At 45.6% G+C, this 21224-nt stretch overlaps 1 protein-coding gene across 6 annotated transcripts in view; it reads left to right on the plus strand.

The window, feature by feature from the left end:
• The first annotated feature begins 4966 nt into the window (after positions 1 to 4966).
• The window catches only part of LOC146799910 (uncharacterized), an 86647-nt gene continuing 70389 nt past the window's right edge, over positions 4967 to 21224 (plus strand). For 2 of the 6 annotated variants that reach the window (XR_014967598.1, XR_014967597.1), the window contains exons 1-2: positions 4983 to 5159; positions 8131 to 8204. Coding sequence is in view for 2 of the 6 variants with exons in the window: in XM_085620844.1 (XP_085476970.1) it covers positions 4987 to 5159; positions 8131 to 8204; positions 9081 to 9116; positions 18788 to 19602 (1098 nt within the window). In the remaining 4 variants the exon portion in view is untranslated. Of the gene's footprint in view, positions 5160 to 8130; positions 8205 to 9080; positions 9117 to 18787; positions 19759 to 21224 lie in introns of those variants that run through there. The other 4 variants (XM_085620844.1, XM_085620843.1, XM_085620845.1 and 1 more) reach the window with 4 other exon arrangements.

The raw sequence follows: 21224 nt of genomic DNA on the forward strand, positions 1-21224 counted from the left end.
TGTACTAACTGATTGTGTGGGTCATTATAGAGGGACTGGTGTGTTACAAGTTTACTCCCTGACCAACCCGATCCTTTACAGTCCTGCAGTCTCTTTAACACTGGATTAGGGGCTTAAATCTAGACTAGAGAAGGCTGGTCTGGTGAGACTGGGTCAGCTGTACATAAACAAAACATTTATAACACTAGAAAAATTTAAAGGAACCAGGTAGACGACTGACATATGTTTAATTATCTGCAACTGTGGCATGCTGAGTCAACTAGGTGGCCCTTTTTCCCAGACAAACCTATAGAGTTTCTCTCATTCACTTGAATGATCATGAATCCTGGAGGTAGAAGTTGCATTTCTAAACTGTATGAATGATGTGCTACAGCTATTATCAATGCCCTTAAAACATGGGAATTGGATTTATGGAGGATATTAAATCTGAAGTGTGGAAATAATGCAGAGCTCAAACTAAATCAGTTAACAATAGCTATAAACTGCTCCATTTAAACTTTTTGAAGAGACTATAATGTTCCCCCAGATTCTTACACAGAATAGACCCAGGTAGGCCTTCCTAGTGAGCGACACAGTTGGGAGCATCGCCCCAGTTGGCTCATACTCTGTGAAGGTATCACAGACTATCATGAAGATAGTAAGTGCAACGGTAGATTGCGCTCCTTTAATAATTCTTTGAGAATATGTTAAACCCTTCCCTAAATCCATTGATGGCGGTGTTGATTCTACTAGCTAAGCAGAGACTGCTTTGATTTTGGATGATACAGTCTACCCCCAAAGTAGTGGATTGGTTACCAGTGGATACACACCAGTAGAGTACGCGTCGATGCAGATCTCACAGGTGCGACAAAGGAAACCTGAACCCGCTCACACACTACTTAGCCCTCCAGTCTGAAGGAATTTTGACACTTAGTGAGTGATGCATAGCTGTCAAGCTTTCAGTTCGCTTGTGTGTGACATTTCTATGGTTTCAGTGTGGGCTAAGCGTGACATGCAACTGTCCAATGTATGACTGTTTGAGTGACAGTTTCTTGCCAGTGAATCAATTAAAGACCAGTATTTGAGTGTCTCTGGGCGTTTTCAGTAACTGTATCCAGACAGATCACAGAGTAATGAACATATGCCTAAAACAAGCTAGACCTATTGGTGTCACCAATGCTTATTAGCAGAATAAGATCAACGAATAGCAACGATTTTGTTAACAATGACAATTTTAATGTTTCAATTGTAGAAGTATTAGACTGTAAACTGAACAATTCTAGGTCTCTGGAAGGGGTTGTTTTATTTGAAGTGTCACAATTATATCGCTTCTCCCCTTCACACCATTTTCTTCTACAGTTTCCCACTCTATTAGCCAATTATTTTGCTGCAGACTGTGGTGTACCACACGATGCTGATTGTATACAGCCTGAGCCTTGTGCTTGCCGGGGAAGAAACCTGCTCTTGGACTTAACTTCTGGTCCGGCTGTAGCCTAGTGTCACAATACTGCTTCACCAGAAGACCATCTCTCCCTGGCTTTTAGCTGCTGGTGGCATTATTGCGCTAGTAGGCAGGCAGGCACACTTTTCTCCCTGTGCCTATCTCATACTCAGGATCATCGACATGGCAAAGGCTAGCCGGTCAGCCACTGCTGCTGTGATCAGACAAAGTGAACTGATGGGGGGTGAGTTCTTGACTAATTTCACTAGTATTTATTCATTAGAGGTGAGCAAGTCAACAAATAAACAGGTTATGCCAAGCCAAGGGTTGGCTCGGACTCTGGGAACCTGTACCTAAGCCGAGCCTTAACATTATTTAGCATATAAATCATGCAACAAATATCATGTTAGAATATGATACATTGGCTTCAAAATCCCAAAAAGTGTATTTCTTTAACATGCAGAAGTGTTTCAACTTATTATGTCAGATTATATCTCTGCATTGAGAAGTATTTATTAAAAAGTAAGAGTTTTTAAACATGAACTGAGAAACAATCCTGCCCCGACCTGATGGCAATTCCATTAGTGGACTAAGAGGGAAGTTTGTTGTCATGTGTACCCTATATGTGGAATAGATTCTTATTATAGGTGGAGTAACATGATAGTCTTTTACATCAAACACAAGTGCAGTCTTTTGTACAGTGCACATCTGAGGGTGACTTATTTGAAGGCTTTATCATACAGGATAATGAAAAAAGAAGGAGGCTCAGTAAAATAAACCATTTGTCTAGGATCACACACAATGTGGTTAACCAGGGAAGCTGCACAGGTCCCAGATTTTCCAGTTTCACACTGTGCAATTAAGCCACAAAATGGGTATCTGAGGGTGACAGGCAGAATTGCAAATGTTATTTTTGCCGGTTTTACATAGCGTGAACTCAGCACAAGGACATACGAGCACTTCATAACCGGTACAGATAACCTTACACAGTGTTTTACGGCGCAAGAATATTTGAAAGGAATTTACAGGCTAAATCAACTGATTTAACTCAGCACCACGTGGTCTGCCTAGACAAACTGAGGCGGGCATTAAAGCCAGGCCTTTTGCCTCTATTTAACTACATGAAGAACAAAAACAACAGCAGAAAACTCATGACTCCTCCCTGCCCAGCTCACAGTGTTAATAATACCCCACTTCATTTGCCTCTAGCAGGCTGTGGGACCACCTCAGGCACTGCTAGCCAGCCGATTTAAAGCCTGCTGACTGCATTTATTAGTTGCATCTGCAACAAAGTCCAAGACGGCATCATTAAATATAAACAACTTTTATATTCATACAATACTTCAGGCAATTGTATTGTGTAGGCAAAGGAATTACAGAAAGATATGGCCAATGATATTCCAAAATGATGATGTATTTTTTATCTTCTTATAACCCATTAACAGCCGCATCAATATAAATTAAAGAATAAGTGCTTGATGCGCTGGGTAAACACATAGTGCTCGTGAAACTCATGAGGATATCACACGGTGATACACATAAATAAAATTTAAAAAAGCAGCGAAAAGAAATATTAATCCTGTAATGAGCATGGATAAGGGTTCATGTGTATTCCATTGCACAACATACATTAAGAAGTGTCTTTTTCAGCCGGGATCTTGTTGATGGTGTATCAACCTTCTGTGATTTATCAGGTCATCATCAGGAGAAAGAGCACAACAAATCTAACTGCTGCTGAGAAGAGACAATGAAAGAGGAGGAAGGGGCAACAAGAGTGAGGGGGGGAAGAAATGAATCCAGGGAAATGTATATATGATTTTGGTAACTTAGTAAAAGACCATTTCACTAGTACCTGTGTGAGTTGCAGCGGGAACAGTAAAAAAAGATGTACGAAAAGAATGGTAAAAAGAAATCATTTTGTTGGTACTGAAATTGAATAATTAATGTGAAATGTGAGCAACCAGTGTCATACTAGAGTGAGAAGTGCATAAAAAGTCATGATTAAGGTAATGGAACGCCAGCTATTGTACAAACAATAATGTCAGGAAATGAATACTTCAGCAAAAAAGGTTCATTATAAAGTTGAGAAAAGCCTCACTGGTACACATTAATGGTGGAGGGAGCAAAGCGTCCGTAAGTGGGACAGCGCTAAACAGTCAGTGTGGTTAATAGGAGACCTAGCCTACGGAATAAGGAAACAATTATTCAAGGCATCTGATTAATTATAATGGCTTGTGAAGAAAAACTAAACCTGTAAGGAAGAAATTCCTCTATCGGGAACAGTACCATGTCGAAAGAGGAGAAATTGTGTTCTTTGGATGAGCGTGCCGATTGTGTATAAACATGGCAGACACGCCAGCATTTAGAGGGTGACGCATGAGACTAAAACACGAACTGTGCCATACAAAGTGTACCGATTATATCCGGTCAGTCACAAAGTTGGGTATCTTACAGCCTGAGGAAAATTGACAAGAACTCTGACCAAGAAATCAAAACAACCCTATGATATATACATTGGATGGTAACAGTTTTTGTTATACAGACTTGTTAGCGCTTCGTGGAGGGTCCAGGAGCTATAATGCATGACTAATGCATTTTAGTGTGGTGATACAGACACCAGCAGTAGAAGGCGTTAGTCTGACCCCTGATACGTGGTACAGGGCAGGGGTGCAGTCATGTCGATGTACAGGGGTCAGTGATGCACTGTATGAAGTCCAAAACTCCTTGCAGCGGTGCTATTGTCATTCCCCTCCCACCTCCAATGCCCTCTGTCCATGATTCTACATTCCCTTCTGCCTCACTCGTCCCCTCATCAGAGTCCGGGGTCTACTGCGGCCACCAATGCTGCTAAGCTTTGCTGTTCCCCTCAAAGCTGCTTTGAAAGGCCGGGAGGCTTAGGACGGACACACATCTCCTTCCCCGGACATACACAGGGGTGAGTGTTGGGGGGCTTAGGACAGACATACATCTCCTTTCACTGAGATACACAGGGTGAGTGTTGAGGGGCTTAGGACAGACACACATCTCCTTCCCTCTGACATACACAGGGGTGAGTGTTGGGGGGCTTAAGACAGCCACACATCTCATTTCCCCTGACATACACAGGGGTGAGTGTTGGGGGCTTAGGACAGACACACATCTCCTTCCCCGGACATACACAGGGGTGAGTGTTGGGGGGGCTTAGGACAGACACACATCTCCTTCCCTCTGACATACACAGGGGTGTGTTGGCGGGGCTTAGGACACACACACATCTCCTTTCCTTTCACATACACAGGGGTGAGTGTTGGGAGCTTAGGACAGACACACATCTCCTTTCACTGGTATACACAGGGGTGAGTGTTGGGGGGGGGGGGTGTTAAACTCGACCCCCCAGCATCCTTTCCATTCGGGTTTCGGTTTCTTCTCCTCCGTCGGCCGCAGCTGGTTTCAGCCTCGAGACCTGGTCAGAGTCACTGCAGTCTGTGTTACTGCTTAGTCCGTTGTCTCTTTCAGTTACTCTCAGCCGAGCAGGCACGTGATTTCCTCTTCCGGCACAGCGAGGGCAGAGACAGCACCAGCAGTGAATGCAGTCACTTCCGGCCTCTTCCTCCGGCTCCTGCAGCTGTTGGGGTGGAAGGATCCTCTGTCTGTGCGGTGACCTTCACCCTCTGACCCCAGACATCACCCACGGCCTCGGATTATCATCTTCACCGTCCCAGGCCGAGGGAGAGAGGGCTCTTAGCAGGTGTCTGCGCAGGTAGGAGTCTTCCTGTCCACCTCTCCCCACCCCTCTTCTGGACAACCTTAACTCTCCACTCCCCCACTTCAAGCTATGGCCTCTCCCCGCCTGGAGCCACTTCACCTCTGCCCTTCCCACCTCACCTGTGCAGCCTCTCCCCTTCACACCTCTCCTGTGCAGCCGCTCCTCCTTTCCCCTTCCCACCTCTCTTCTCCTTTCCCCTTCCCACCTCTCTTCTCCTTTCCCCGTCTCACCTCTCTTCTCCCCGTCTCACCTCTCTTCTCCCCGCCTCACCTCTCTTCTCCCCGCCTCACCTCTCCCTGTCCCATATCTCATGTCCCCCTCTTTGCCTAACATCTCGGCCCAGAGAGACCTTACCTCTCAGCATGGACTCACTGAGGAGATGCCTGGGGAGCAGAGAGAGTGAGGCCCTCAGGCCTCCTCGGGGTCAGGGGCTGCTGTAGTTTGAAGAGGCCTCAGTCCTGCTTTAGTTGATTCGGTATCTTTCACCCTGACCTTCCCGGTCCTGCCAAGTACCAGGCATCAGGGTTCATAGCTGGCAAGTTTCCAGTTTGATTATGTCTGATATTTCAATGTTCGTAGTGTACTTATGCATGACATTTAAACATCTTAGGTGTGACACTTTATTGTGAGGTGAACAAAGCAATTATTGCCATGTAATGGGCCTAATTGCAATAAGCATTTGCAAAGCCAATAGCTTTCGCCTATGCGAGAGTTATTGACTGTCAATGTTTTTTTAGACATGTTGCACAGCAGCGTGGGCTGCTGTGCAACATTGGCCTAAAGGAAAGAAAATAATATGACGTGGCCAGTGTCGACCGTATCATAGCCCTATTATTTTCTTTACTTTCAGGCACTTTGCACTGCAGTGTGGTTGCTGCTGTGCAACTTCATGTCATAAAACCACGTTGACAAAGCGACTTTAGCTCGCATTGGCGAAAGCTATTGGTGTTGCCAATGCTTGTTTTGTTTCTGTGTAGGTTGGTCTGCCTATCTCAAGCTGGCCTTTCTCACCTCCTGTCATTGAGACCTTGCATGGGTGCTACAGTTCGAGCAGACTGACATTTTTCCTGGAGATGGGAGATAGCTGCACAAAAACAAACCTGGTGGAAGTGTGTTGAGGAGGGGAGTCTAATTGGTGAGTGCCTGAGTAACTCTTTAAGGGTGAAAAAACACTTGTCTGGAAGGTGAGAAAGTTGTCACTTGGATATAGAAAGACAAGCTCTGCTGCTCAGATAACAGTCACTGCTGTCAGGCGCCAGAAAGCCTTGCCCCTGGGGAACACTGCTCCTCCCAGTGCTGAGGTGACATGGAGAGCAGAGGAATGTGATACTTGACCTCCAGTGTGCACCTCAATGATTAATACATGTTATAAAAGAATACCTCCTTGTGAGGAAAATAAAACAGCCTGTCATGTAAGCAAGCTCTGCAGAACAGCCAACATCAGTGGATACGTGCAAACTATTGCTGTTGTCATTATTTATTTAATAAAAAGGTGACACAATGAAAATTACATCATTACATTGCTGTCCAATTCAAAGACAGCCAAATAGTGGTAACATTTCACGACGAACGCCATTTATCTTCCAGCAGGAATTCTTTTTTTAATCAGTCTTTAATTAGCTCCTTTCTATTTTCAGATGGTTACGTCTGCTGTCACCCTTAAGGATAGTTAAAATATGCCCGAGCAGTGCTGGTGTTCAGATCATCGGATAAGATTTTGCACATGGGTGTTTGTATTTATGTAGCGCCTACTAGCAGTGACGAGGCGCTAAGTGCAGATATTTTTCCTATGCTATGTTTCTTCGGTACATTGTCTCCGTCATAACGGCGCACCGCAAAAGCAAGCCAGGCGCGAGCCCGGCCTCTATAATTCTGCTCATTTTCTATAATTTATTTCTGGAAAAAAAAAATTGTGACGCCCCAGGCATCATGTCATATGGTATGTCATTATGTGACCGCAGCGTCATTATGGCGAGTCATTATGTGACCTCAGCGTTGTAGCGTCATTATGATGAGTCATTACCTCCTCCTTTGCCTGTGAGCGCCCTGTCTAGACAGGGTCTCTGCAATTGCACCACAGCCCACCCGTGAAGCAAGACTGCAAGCAGTCATCAGGAAACATTGACCGGTAAAACAACCACACTATCGTCTTGTTCATTTCTAAACGTGCAGTGCACTGGTGACTTACAGCACTACTTAGTAATTTCATTTATCACTCCTCGGGTCCTGCCCCCGCAACTCCTTGTTCGCTGTCCACAGCCCGCAATCATTTCAATCCCAAATGTGCAGTCCATCTGGAAGGTTCACGGCCTCATGCTAGAGTGAGGGGTCAGGAGGTCATACAACATATGGTACTGTGGAACCAAGTTTAAATACTGCCCCATCATTGGTTAGCAGCTGACCCATGATACTCGGCAACTCCAATATAAAAGTAGGCAGTGTGCAGTGATTAGAAGGACACTATGGAAGCAGGAGGTGCACACTGCTTTGACTTGAGCCGTCCTGTTGAGCTTGTCATCTAGGGTGATCCCTAGATTACTTGCATGGTCTGTGGGTGTGAGTGTTTGTCCTATCTCCGACCACCAAGTGGAGTCCACTGGGGAGGTCTTGATGCCAAAGACCAGTACGTCTGTCTCGTCAGAGTTGAGCTGCAGGCAGTTGGTTTGCATCCAGTCTGATACCATGGTCATGCAGTTGGTGAAGTTGGTTCTGGCGGTGGCTGTTTTGTCCGTCAGGGAGAGGATAAGTTGGTTGTGATTGGCGTAGCAGATGACGGTGATGATGTTGGCAAGCTGTGTGATGTATATGTTGTTTTGTTTGTTTTAGTTCGGTAACACAGACCAAATACACCGGTCTCTGAGTAATTCAATGTTTCATTGTTCTCCATTCATCATATAGGCTCACATTCTTTAGAAAGTCCTTAAAGATCTCACAGGATTGTTTCTTCTACTTTCCCTTGGCTTAGGCCCTGCAGACTCCTCCTTAGCTCCAGAGACCAACTGGGGCTCCACCTCCAGTGTCCACAGATTAAAGGAAAAGGTAAGTGTTATTTTAACACGGGTCAAATAAAACTAAATTTCAAAATGATTGAATAGCCCATTCCTCCCAACTTCTCATCTATTGCTGTTCTTCACAACTTTTCCCAACCATGTTCTGCTTTCTATGGTACGCTTGTATTTCTTTGCTTTTATTTCTCCTGTCTGCATCATCCTTTCTTCTGCTTTGTTTCTTATTCCTTCACACTCTCTTCTTCTTCCCTCCCCATCACACGAATAAGGCCCTTAGGCCATCAAGACTGCCTTCTGAAAGAAAAGAAACCCATGTGATTATAGGACACACCCTGTAAGCAGGATTCTATGCATGAGTGTCGTGGTTTCTCCCTCAGTTGTTCTCCAAGGGCTCAGTGCCAGTCTCTATGTCCATACTCTCCCCTGCCTTTTGATTCCCCAGAGTACCCCTATCATGCACCGGGTCAGCCATGGTCCTCCAATGAACCATGGCTGGGCACAGCGTTTCCAGGTGGAGTGCAGGCTTCCTTCTCTATCATTTGTCTGTATTTCAAGGTCTGCCTCTTGGCTCTGTGGTCCTCCTCCCTCCAACAGTAGCTCCTTGGTTTCTATTCCTCCTGGCTTTCATCCATGCTGTAGCTCCTCATTGTGTTCCTTGTGCAGCAGGGTATTCTCCTTCATGAGTCGACCCCTCGTTGGTGGTCCTCCGCTTCCCAGATATGGGTGTCAAAGATTGTCAGAATGAGAGAACCTTTTATAATCCTTTGTTGGTTTTCCCTTTGTAAAACTTTCCTCTGTATTGCTCTTTCTGTCTTCTAATTTTTCCTTCTTTTCCTCTTTGCCCGTCTTTCTTCTCTTTCCACGCTTTCCTCCTCTTCTTCTTTCGGATGTCCTCGTCCACTCTCAGTATCCCGAGGGCGTTGTTGGGACTCCTCCTGCTTAGGTAAGTACCCCCACCCACTGCGGAATTGAAAATAGCTGATTTTCTCCTAATTACCAAAACGGATAAATCATGCATTCTTCTGTTAGCTCTCTGTAACCAAAAATACAACACTGTACTTTACTCTGCACGCTACTACCAAGACATAATTAAAACCACACGTTGAAAAACTAGCACATATTCCACCCATAAGCTGGGGGCTAGTTTTGCATATGTTTTACTCTTGACACACAAACATGAAACCAATATATAGGCATTTTCATTAACACTGAGACTAATGCCTACATATTTCAGACCCTGACCACACTACAAATGGGTTACTTTGCCTGGACACACATGTACCTTTCTTTCTGCAAGGCTATGGCAAAAGTTAATTGACAACAAATGACTGCCCACAGCTCAGAAGCCCTCTCAAGGCCACAAAAGCTATATTTTTGTCTAGATTACCGTACTGTCCTTTATCAGTTCCTCATACTCAAAAATATGATGCTCTGCTTTACTATCCACGCTGTGTGTTAGCAAGACATAATTAAACCCAAAATTCATACTGAAATCACACTTTAAATCAACAAGAGGTTTAATGTCAAAAACAAAACCTGAGGTGCACCTATACATCTTTTATATGCGACAGTCATTTCATGCCACCAGTTCTGGTCTCTTAAACAACACGTACGCTCCATCAGCTAGGCCGCAGAATATTTGGTGCTGGGCTTCGGTTTCACTCTGGCAATGCCGTCTGCAAGGAATCCGGCCAGATACTTGGGCAGTGGATTGTCAGCTGGGGGTCATTAGTCTCTATGTGGATGCTGTGTTCGGAATGTTCATCAGGCAGATACTTAGGCTGTAGATTGTCAGCTGGAGGTCCTTTGTCTCTATGTGGATGCTGTGTTCGGAATGTTCATCAGGCAGATACTTAGGCATTGGATTGTCAGCTGGGGGTCATTTGTCTCTATGTGGATGCTGTGCTTGGAATGTTCATCAGGCAGATACCTAGACAGTGGATTTATCAATTGAGGTTCTTTTGTCTCTGTGTGGATGCTGTACTTGGAATGTTCCATCATGCTGCTTGTATCTGGAAGCCACATTACACTTTAACCACTTGTAGCCCGCGGGTAAAGCAGCTGAGATATCCAGGGGATTAGTGTTGTTTAACCAGGTGGTATGATAGCTGTTATGATGAGCTCGTGCCAACGGGAGCTCGAGGACGCCTCGCGCCCTCGAGGTCTCGTGGTCACTCATAACGTGGAATGCGGGGTTTGAACGGGGAGTTGAGAGACGGTTGGGGCTAACGGCGGAGCAATGTTGCCTGCCAAGTGTTGGTTCGCTGTCACCTGTGTTTCCTGCAGTAAAAGTCACTTTTTCTCACTCACGACTTGAGTGCTACTTACGTTCACAACAGTTCTGGCAACGATCGCGGCTGGTCACCCTGCGGACGTGCAGCAACCATTTGAAACGCGGTGGTATAAGGTTTTGCAGTGAGCCAACTGACCCTGTCTGATCGTGGTCTTGGCGCATCTCAACACAGTTACGAGCCTGTTCCTCATGTGCATGAGCGGATGCAATTTCACTTGTGGGAGATCTTCGCAACGTGACGCGGAGAAACAACGGATTTGTTAGTACACGCCCTTCCCTCATCGACGTGGTATTGGTTGGCAATGCTGTAAGAGATTGTGTCAGTTAACCCTCTGTATCCTATTTTCTCAAGAGTGACACAGCTTCTGCTTTGCGTTGAGCCTGCTAAACCTCAAGGGAATAAGCGTCGGCAGAAGGAATACTACATCTGCCATTTTGTTTCTCTCAGCTGAAGTGCCGACACGCCCATAAGGTCACGCCCTGTGGTCATACTCTGAAAGTTTGTTTCTTCACAGCCTTGTTCAACAGTGGATCGATGTAAACGCGTCCTACGGTGATATGCACACCTGGTAAGATTGTTCTTAGTGCATACACAAGTTTTGACGGTGATATGCACACCTCAATTTCATTCTCTCCTTAGTGCCTATTGTAACTTTTACGGTGATATGAACACCTTTGTAACTCTCTTTTGCTTGCTTGTGGGAGACAACCTTGGTACTACCACTGTGGTAATAGGAGGTGCATTGCTCATTATTGGTATTTATATTCTAATATTTATTATCACTGTTGTAATGTGAGGTGCACATCTCTTTACTTCCACCACTTATTTTTTTAATCCGTTTTTTTTTTTTTTTTATTATTATGGCACACTCCCTTTGTCACGCTTTGATATTAATCGCTGTTATTTATGGAAGGTGATAATTTAGTGCAAGTTCCTGCTGCTTCACCCCATGTCTCAGTAATTCCACCATCCTGTTTTTTGATGCAACCTGGCACACCACAAATGCCTTGGGATGATTGGGTCCTTATGTTTAATAATTATTTAGAAGCACTGAACGGAAGTGAGTTTAAGCCACCTCGGAAAAAAGCCTTACTGTTGAGTGTTGTTGGTAAGGAGGGTCAGAGAGTTTTTAGATACCTCACTCAAGCGACTGATACTAATGGAGAAATTGTTCAAGATGTGTATGTTGAGGCTAGACGGAGACTTGAATTACGTTATGCTAAGGAGGAAAACTTAGTTATGTCTTGATACAAGTTCTATACTCAACATCAGAAGGTAGGAGAGAGCATTGACAAATTTGTGGCTAGACTACACGAATTATCCACCAAATGTAAGTTTGGAGCTATGACAGAGGAAATCATTAGAGGCCAACTTATTGTTCAATGTGCCAATAAGAAAATTGCGATTCTCCTATTAACATGACCAGAGAATCTGGATTTCATTAAAGACACGGAGGCTATCATTATGCATTAATCCTTTAATGCAGTCACAGACAGCCGCACTACATCACAAAGAAACAAACAGTTCTAGAATGTAGTGACCAGGATACAAGTAGCATGAGACGCAAACAGACTGCCTCTTTTAAATGCAGTAAGTAAACAAAGTTCAGAAGTAATATCCAACTTGGTCTTGAAATTGAAGGAAGTGACGAGTCCGAAGAGAGGTAGGATGAAGGATAGATGATCATGTAGAATTATCTGAAAGGAAAAGGAGAGTGAAGGTATATCAAAAGGTAATATAAAAGTAAGGACATAACTTGATGTGCAATACAAGTAAACATCATCAAAGTACAAGGCTTCAATTATAAACATATTATAAAGGTACATAGCCTCAAGTACATAGTTCAGGAAATATAACAACCAAGGGAGTGGAGCAAAAGGGTGGGATAATGATAGCCTCCGTGTCTTTAATGAAATCCAGATTCTCTGGTCATGTTAATAGGAGAATCGCAATTTCATTATAAGACCGGAGGCTACATTATGCATGTTGGTAGCCATGAAGTACTACATCCGACATGTGTTCAATAGTTTTACAGTAATGGTGAGCGAAAGTTGAGGCATTAGACCAATCGGCCGCTTTAAGAATATCGTCTAACTTTCCTCCGGACCAGAAGGATTTGCTTGCCATAGCACCTCTGAGAGAATGAGCTTGGAACTTAGAAAGATCAATTCCAGCTAGATTCATTACATCTAGAGATGGAGGAGGAAGCAACTGGTTTAAAGGGTTTAACAAATGAGATAAGGAGTTGTTTGGCATCTGGAGGGCGAAGGTCCTTTGTTCTCAAGTCATATTCTCTCATACAGTCTAAGACGCACAATTTCTTGCAAAGGTCAAAACGAGGATAAAAAATAGAGTCTGACATGGTTTTAGTTCTTCTAAAAATATCAAATTTAACTCCAAACATATCGTAAGATCTATGAGAAATATCCAGGCATTTCACATCTGAAACTCTACGACAAGAGATAAGGCATAGGAGTGTAGCAAGTTTGAAAGAAAGGTATTTTCTGTTGAGGTAAGCGTTATCTGGCCAAGAACAGAAAAGGTCTAGGATAGTTTTAACATCCCACATGGATTGGTATTTGGGTCTGGGAGGTCTTTTTAGTCTCATACTTTTCATCACTCTACAAATAATATTGTTCTTACCTACCGTTTTACCATTGACTAGGGAGTGTCCGGCGGAGATTGCAGATCTATAACAATTAATAGATCTATAAGATAAACCCCTGTCGAATTGTTCGAGGAAGTTAACTATATTGACGATAGCAGCCTCCAAGGGATCCAAGTTCCTCTCCATGCACCAACAAACCCATTTTTTCCAAATGTTGTTGTATCTATAATGAGTTCCGGGTGCCCATGATTCTCCAAGGAGGGAAAGAGCTGATGACGAAAGGCCAGACAGTTCGTTGGATTGCCTGACACTTTCCAAGCAAGAAGGTTCAAATTCCCTGAAGAGATTAGGTGGTGATCTTGTCCGTCTGCGTTGGTGACCAGACCTTTGTCCGCTGGAATGAGGAAGGGGATGTCGCAAGGAAGTTCGAGTGTGGTGGGGAGCCAGGCCTGAGAGGGCCAAAATGGGGTTATCAGGATCAAGGAACATTGGTCTATTCTGACTTTTTGAAGGACCCTTTGTATCGTGGCAAAGGGAGGGAAAGCGTAACCTCGGAGGTTTGACCAGGGTTGAAGAAAGGCATTCACCGCTAGAGCTCCCGGGTCTGGCATCCAGCTGAAATATTTTGGGAGTTGGAAAGTTAATCTGCTTGCAAACAAATCCACATCTAGTGGACCCCAAAAGAGAGAGAGGGTGTTGAAAACCTTCACATTGAGTTTCCAAACCGTACGGTCTGAGAGGAATCTTGAGTTCCAATCTGCAGAGAGATTTGACTTCCCTGGAAGGTATTCCGCCTTCAGGGAAATCTTGTGTTCTAGACAGAACATCCAGAGTTTTTTCGCTAAAGCGGATAAATCTGCTGATTTGGTACCGCCAAGGCGGTTGATATACGATACTGCGGAGATTTTGTCCATCTTGAGAAGGACAGATCTGCCTTGGAGAGAGTGTCTGAAGCTCATTAGAGCGTATAGTCCGGCTGTAAGCTCTAAGAAGTTTATGTGGTGGGAAGATTCCGCAGAGGACCAAGCGCCACCAGTGTTTTGATCGAGGAAGCGAGCGCCCCAGCCGTGGAGGCTCGCATCTGATTCCAAGACAAATTCCGGGACAGAGCCGAAAATTGCTTTGCCATTCCAGGCATCCAGGTTCTCTAGCCACCATGAGAGTTCCAATTTCCCTTCTTGGTCAAGAGTCACAGAGTCCTCGTACCAGAGTCCAGATTTGAGAGCTTTCCCCTTTATTCTCTGAAGGGCGCGGTAGTTGAGTGGCCCAGGAAAGATGGCTTGGATGCTGGATGAGAGGAGACCTAGAAGGCGGGCCAACTCTCGTAGGGTTATAGAGTCTTTTTTTAGGACATACCTGATTTCCTTGCGAATTTTGGCGATCTTCTTGGTAGGGAGAAGGAGGAGACAGTTCGTGGTATCTACGGTGAAGCCGAGGAATTCTAAAGATTGGGAAGGAGTAAGGATAGATTTCTCTCTGTTTATAATGAAACTGAGACTTTCGATAAGGTGGATGGTGGTAGTGAGGTCTTTTTGAATTTGGGAGTAGATTTGAGACATGATCAGAATGTCGTCTAGGTAAATGATGAGGCGGATACCCCTCTCTCTCAGAATCGAGACGATAGTTCTCATCATTTTCGTAAAGCACCAGGGAGCGGATGAGAGACCGAAGGGGAGAGCTTTGAATTGGTACAGACGTTCTTTCCAAGTAAACTGGAGAAAGGGTTGGTGTTCTAGTGCCATCGGAATGGTAAAGTAGGCGTCTTTGAGGTCTAATTTCACCAACCAGTCTCCTTTCAGTAGAAGGTCCATGAGAAGGTGAATACCTTCCATTTTGAAATGTCTGTCAGTTAAATATTTGTTCACCTCTTGAAGATTTATCACTGGTCTCCATCCTTTGTCCTTTTTTTGAACTAAGAAAAGGGTGCTTATAAATGTTTTGGAGGACCAGGGAACCTGTATGATAGCTCCTTTTTGAGCATTGAAGAGATTTCCTCTTCGACGATCTTCTGGTGGTCGACTGAAAGGGTTAAAGGATTCGGGGGATGGGACTGAAAGGGGATTTCTAGAAAGTCTATTTTGAAACCCTGAACGGTCTCTAGAACCCAAGGATCTTGAGTTAGGGACTCCCAAATGTGGTAGAATAGTTTTAATCTGCCCCCTACTTGGGAAGAAGAGGGAAGAGGAGGAAGACTTACTTGCGGGACTTGAGAAGTTTGGTTTTCCACGGGCTCTGTAGCCTCTATTACGAGGTCCTCCTCTGGCTCGACGGGTGTAGAATTGTTGATTTGAGGGGTAGAAGCCTCTACCAGAACCTCTGAAGGACGAGAAGGGCCGCTGGGAATTGCGGCCGGAAAAACGGCCCCTTCTTCCGGCCTGTCCAAAAAGGTTTGTGCTGAAGACACGCTTCATATTTGATTGAGCCCTATCTAGGGCGGTAAAGGTGGCGACATATTGGCCGATTGACTTGATCATGTCTTGTCCGAAGAGAAGACCCTTAGGGTTGTCAGAAGGTTCTTTCTCTGCCAGGTCGCTGAGTTTGGGATTGATCTTTGTCAGGATAGTTCTCCTCCTTTCGATGTTCAGACTCGAGTTCGCATTACCAAGGAGAACAATAGCTCTTTGGCTCCATCCACGAATGAGGTTGGTATCGAGAGGCGTATTTGAAATGTGTGACTCCTCTGCTAGGTCTAGGATCCTGGTGAGGGGGCCGAGCACGTCAAGGAGGTGGTCTTGGCAGCCCTTGAGTGCTCTCTCCAGGCCTCTTCTAGGGTATTTTCCCAGTTTAAATAGGAATTTTATTAGGTCGGGGTAGAGGTTGGGGGTTTGAGAGACCTTGTCATGAATTGTGGGTCTCGGGCACTCTGATCTGAGAGTATTTCTAGTTTCTCTTTCCAGAGAGTTCCTTAGCCATCTCCTAATAAATTTAGAGACGTGTTCCTGAGGGAACCACTTTGAGCTGTTAGGGTGGGAAATAGTTAGGGGAGAGAACATTTCTTCTCCTAACGGATTGAGTATGATGTTATCGGAAGAAGAGGGGGATTCTCCTTTGCCAAAATTATCAAGATCTTGGTTTGGGTCGTCAAGATCCAAAACAAATTCATCGTAGGGGTTGTGGAAATTTTCTTCCTCTGAATCAGAGTCTGCATCATTCTTCCCGTCATAACGGGTTGTGCCGCTAGGGGCACCCATCAAATTTATGCCGCGAGGGGCACCGTTCTCATTTGAGGCGCGAAGGCCTCCCAACATAGATGAGGTGCTAGGACCTGCTAGGTCGACTGAGGTGCTACGACCTCTTGTGCTGTAATCATCAGGATGTTCGCAGTATTTTGATTTTTTATTCTTTTTTCCTTGAGTTAAGGTGTCGTAGGTGGAGTCATCGTGACCAGAGGGGAGAGGTCTTTTGGAAGACCTCACTTCTTTAAAGGTAGATAGCATGCAGTATCGCATTTCATTTTGTAGGAATTTTTTGAAGGAATCATTATTGTGGAGGGGTGAACTGGCGGTAGCATCGTCCGATTCAAGGTCTGACATTGCTAGTAAGGGGTAAGGTAAGTTGAATACTAAAGAATTATTATTATTTTTAAGTTTTATCTATGTAATTAAATAATTGGATTGATATTGAATCTCCCCTTTTTTTTTTTTTTTATATATTTTTTTGTTTTGGAGGAGGCAAAGTTGGAGAAATAATAGTTAATAATTATTGCTGGAATTTGAATTGATTTCCTTGTTATTTGCGAGTGTTTCCCTTGAACTGGGTAAAGATCGTTTTTTGGCAGCAGCTGATCTGAGCGGAGTAACTGAACCTCTCGCTCGAGATCAGCTGTTGCCAGGGGAGTCGACGGAATTAGATGAAAGAGCCTAAGATACAGGCTTGTGAGCGTGCACCGTCCTTAAGGTGCATTCCTCAAAGTAGCGACGCGCTCGCTTTGGTGTGCGCGAGCGCGTCGTTTCATCGTGCTCCGGTCAAAAAATAGGGAATAAATATCCAAAAGTGCTCCCTTAGGATATACGCGATCGAGCGCGTTGCAGCGGGTAAAGAAAGGGAAAGACAAGCAAGGTAACGGAGACAGGCTTATCTATTTAAAATAAATAAGTGTAATAAAGTACAAATGCGGGTGCAGGAAGGACGACAACCTCAATAGGAAGTCGATGGGAGGGGGGTTAGGGGAAAAAGGGGGGGTAGAGCCCCTAATCGGTTGCGCAAGCGGTGTGGTATTTGGGACGAACATAAAACATGAGAGAAATTGGCACAATGTTCCGCATCGAAAACGGAGGGCACATAAGATGAAGGAAGGTCTTTCCTTTTCTTCTTTAAGAGCAAACAAAGTCTTAAGGGCAATAGTAATAAGAAAGGTATAAATGTTACTTATCTGTCTGTGAGCCGCATTTAAAAGAGGCAGTCTGTTTGCGTCTCATGCTACTTGTATCCTGGTCACTACATTCTAGAACTGTTTGTTTCTTTGTGATGTAGTGCGGCTGTCTGTGACTGCATTAAAGGATTAATGCATAATGTAGCCTCCGGTCTTGTAATGAAATCCAAGACAGGTTATGGGCTGCCAAAAATCCCAGTCTCAAATATGCTATAAGTATAGCCACAGTTTTAGAACAGTCCAATTTGTGCATGAAGGAATTAGGGGCATATGTATCAAACTCCCCTTTAGCGAATCTCAAATTGCGAGAATTTGCGATTCGCAAAATCAGATTCGCTAAACGGGATGTATAAAATTAATCGCTAATCATTTGCGATTCCTTAAATATCGCAAATAATTCGCAGAATCCCGTATTGCGATTTCTTAATAGCGAAATTCGCTAAATAAGAAATCGCAAAAACGGGAATCTGCAAGCCTGGTGCAGGCTGATGACATCACAAACAGGAAACTGTAGTGATTGCCTGCACCTGCTCACCTGAGCCACACCCAGAGGCTGCTTGTGGAGTGTGAGGAGGCTTTCCTGGAGACAGCAACCAGCAATGGATCCCAAACAAAACCAGCAGGGCAAAGATGCAGAAAAAAGAAAGAGAAAACACAAGTTTTCAGAAAAGGAGCAGGAGGTCCTCATTGAGGAGATGGTCTGCAGCCATGAGCTCCTGTTTGGGAAGAAGGCACTCAAAGTCCCAGAGGCCAGGAAGAGGAAAATCTGGCTGGAAATACAGAGCAAGGTGAATGCTGTTGGAGTCACCACACGCACCATCGAGGAGCTGCGCAAGCGGTGGTATGATATGCGCCAGAGGTCCAAGGAGAGGGTGGCAGCCAGACTCAAGGATGCCAGTCAGACTGGAGGAGGACCATCCACTGCAGAGCAGCCAACCCCCCATGAGGAGCTTGTGGAGTCAACCCTCCTGCCTGAGAGCGTTGGTGGTGTGGCTGCAATCGACAGCTCCGACCCCTCATCCAGCAGACAAGGTAAGATGCATGCCAAATCACCCTGCACTCCTCCCCATCCCTTGCACACTCCCCCAAATGCGCATAGTTAACTCCCAACATGCCAATCCAGCCCAGGTCTTACAGCACACCCAGCAATGCATCATGGTACTCGTAGTACTGTGTCTGACTGTGTGTCCATGACACCATCACAAGTAAATGCAACATATGTGTTTTGGGGATCATTGAATAGAAATGTGTCAGAGATTAGCCGTCAAAGATTTGTAACTTTATTGAGTGCCACATGCAGACAGTAACACAAACTCATATAGTCCCCTTTACATCCACAGCACACGCCATGCCACAAGAAGACAGCGCTGAGGGAGAGGAGCCTGCAGACCCTGCGGACTCCAGCGATGAGACAGAGCAGCAGCCAATTCAGCGCAGGAAGCGCGCACATGTGCCCCCACTGCCTCCATTTGAGGATGAAGTCCCAGCAACAGGCGATGACACCGACAGGAGAGAGGGGAGTCAGGGTGTGACAGACATGCCCCGTCATGACGCACCAACACCAAGGCAAAGGGAACAGGCCATTTCCAGGTCAAGGCCCAGGAGCAGCACTGCAACAGAAGGAGAAGGCACCGTGTTCTCCGGCTTGGAACAGTGCATGTTGCAGGAACAGCGCCTGCAAAGCAAGGCAATGCGGTCAATTAATCGCCAGCTAGGCCGCCTACATCAGGACAATCGCAACATGGTAGCGGCAATACGAGAGCTCTGTGCCACTTTGAGGGACACCCAAGCTGCCAATGACAGGGCTGGACGACGTGCCAATGCACGGCTACACAATTATACCAAGGCAGTCAACCGCCTCTGCACTACCACCAGCGCACTCACACGCAGAAGCGTAACCATGCAGGTGGACATGGCACATTGCTGCCAGGACATAGCGCGAGGGCTGGCGCAGGTGACCACTGCTGTGGAACAGCTGCAGACAGCCAATGCAGGTGGCAGCGCACTAATGGCCTCTGCTGAGAGTGAGGACACATCGAGTCGCAGCAGCATCACTCCAACCTTGCCAGGTGAAAGACGCCGCAGTGGCAGACAGGTAGCAGGCCAAGGGCGCACCATGGGGGTCAACCACCCTGGACGTCACCGACGGAGGTGATCATCTGCGGGGACACTGACTGCAACACGGGTGCATTAACCCGCAAAAGGCTGTTTGCCCTATTTCTTGTGCCTTCTCTGCACTGTGTGTACAACATGTGCTGGGGACAATTACTATTTCTTGCATGTGAAGTGTGATTAAACACTTGACACATCATCAGGCTTTGTCGTCTCATTTCCTCCATACTCACCTAAAAGTAGTTTTGTGTGATCTCAGTCCGTCTCTGGCGTCCAGCAGCTGCCCCAACTCCTGGTGCTGGTCTGGCAGGGGGAGCAGGGCGCTCGTCATCCGAAGTGTCTGTATCGGTCACATCAATTGTGGTGCCTTTCCTCATTGCCATGTTATGTAGCATTGCACAGCTTGACACGATTTTACAGCAGGTCTCAGGGCTGTATTGCAGTGCGCCTCCACTCTTATGCAGGCACCGGAAGCGGCTCTTCAGGATTCCGAAGGTTCGCTCAATTACACAGCGTGTAGATCTGTGTGCCCTGTTGTAGCTCCTCTCACTTGCATTTGCAGGATCCAGGTATGGGGTCAGGATGAAGTCGCGCACTGCATAGGCACTGTCACCTGCATGGTAAAAAACACAATAGGTGAGTCAATGTCCCCCCCCTCAACTGATGTAGTGGATGTATTGATGTGTGCAATGTATTTACCGAGCAGGTACCCCTCCCCAAACTCTCCAGCACTCAGACGTCTGTGTATTCCGCTGTGTCGGAAGATGAAGGAGTCATGTGTACTGCCGGGGTATTTGGCTACGATGTCGGTGATGTGATACTTAGCGTTGCACACAATCTGTATGTTGAGGGAATGGTAGCATTTCCGATTCCTGTAGACATATTCAGTTTCTGCTGGGGGTGTGATGGCCACATGGGTCCCGTCAATGCAGCCGATGACGTGGGGGAAACGTGCAATCTGGTAGAAGTCCAGTATCGTTTGTTGTAATGCCTGTTGGGTGGTGGGGAAGTAAATGTGATGTGGGAGCCTCAGTAGCATTGCATCTAGGAAGGCATGGAAGAAGCGCGAAAGTGCACTCTGTGACACACCACCAACCTCCGCTATGACCCGTTGAAAACTCCCTGACGCGAGGAGGTGCAGGGAGCACAGGACCTGCACATGTGTGGGAATTGTTTGTGTCCTGCGAGTAGGGTGCTCCAAGTGGGGTTTCAGCTCCTCAATCAGGTCCATTATGGTCTGTGGGTGCAGTCTGTACTTGTCATAGATCTCCTCGTCAGTGTTCTGTAACAGGGTGATGCGCAGCCTGAAGATACGTTCCTGTCTCATTCTCCTGTGTGCAAGGGCCCGAATACGCAGCCTCCTGGCTATCACGTACATTGCAGCCATTGTGGGTGTGTTTGTTGCATTGTGGGCTGGTTTTTGTACCTTGCACCAGTTTACCACCTGCAAGCAATTGGTGTTAATAGCGATTTCTTAATTAGCGAATTTCGTGAAATCGCAATTTGCGATTTTTTCATACATGTGTTTGCGATTTCTTAGCTAGCGATTTCTTGTTAGCGATATTCGCAACGCTAAGGAATCGCAAATTAGGTATTCGCTAGGAAATTCGCAGTTTTCTTGTTTCGCAGCCTAAGAAATCGCTAATTTAGCGATTTCTTATTTTT

The sequence above is a fragment of the Triturus cristatus genome, chromosome 8 (genome assembly GCF_964204655.1).
Source record: "Triturus cristatus chromosome 8, aTriCri1.1, whole genome shotgun sequence".
Classification (NCBI taxonomy): domain Eukaryota; kingdom Metazoa; phylum Chordata; class Amphibia; order Caudata; family Salamandridae; genus Triturus; species Triturus cristatus.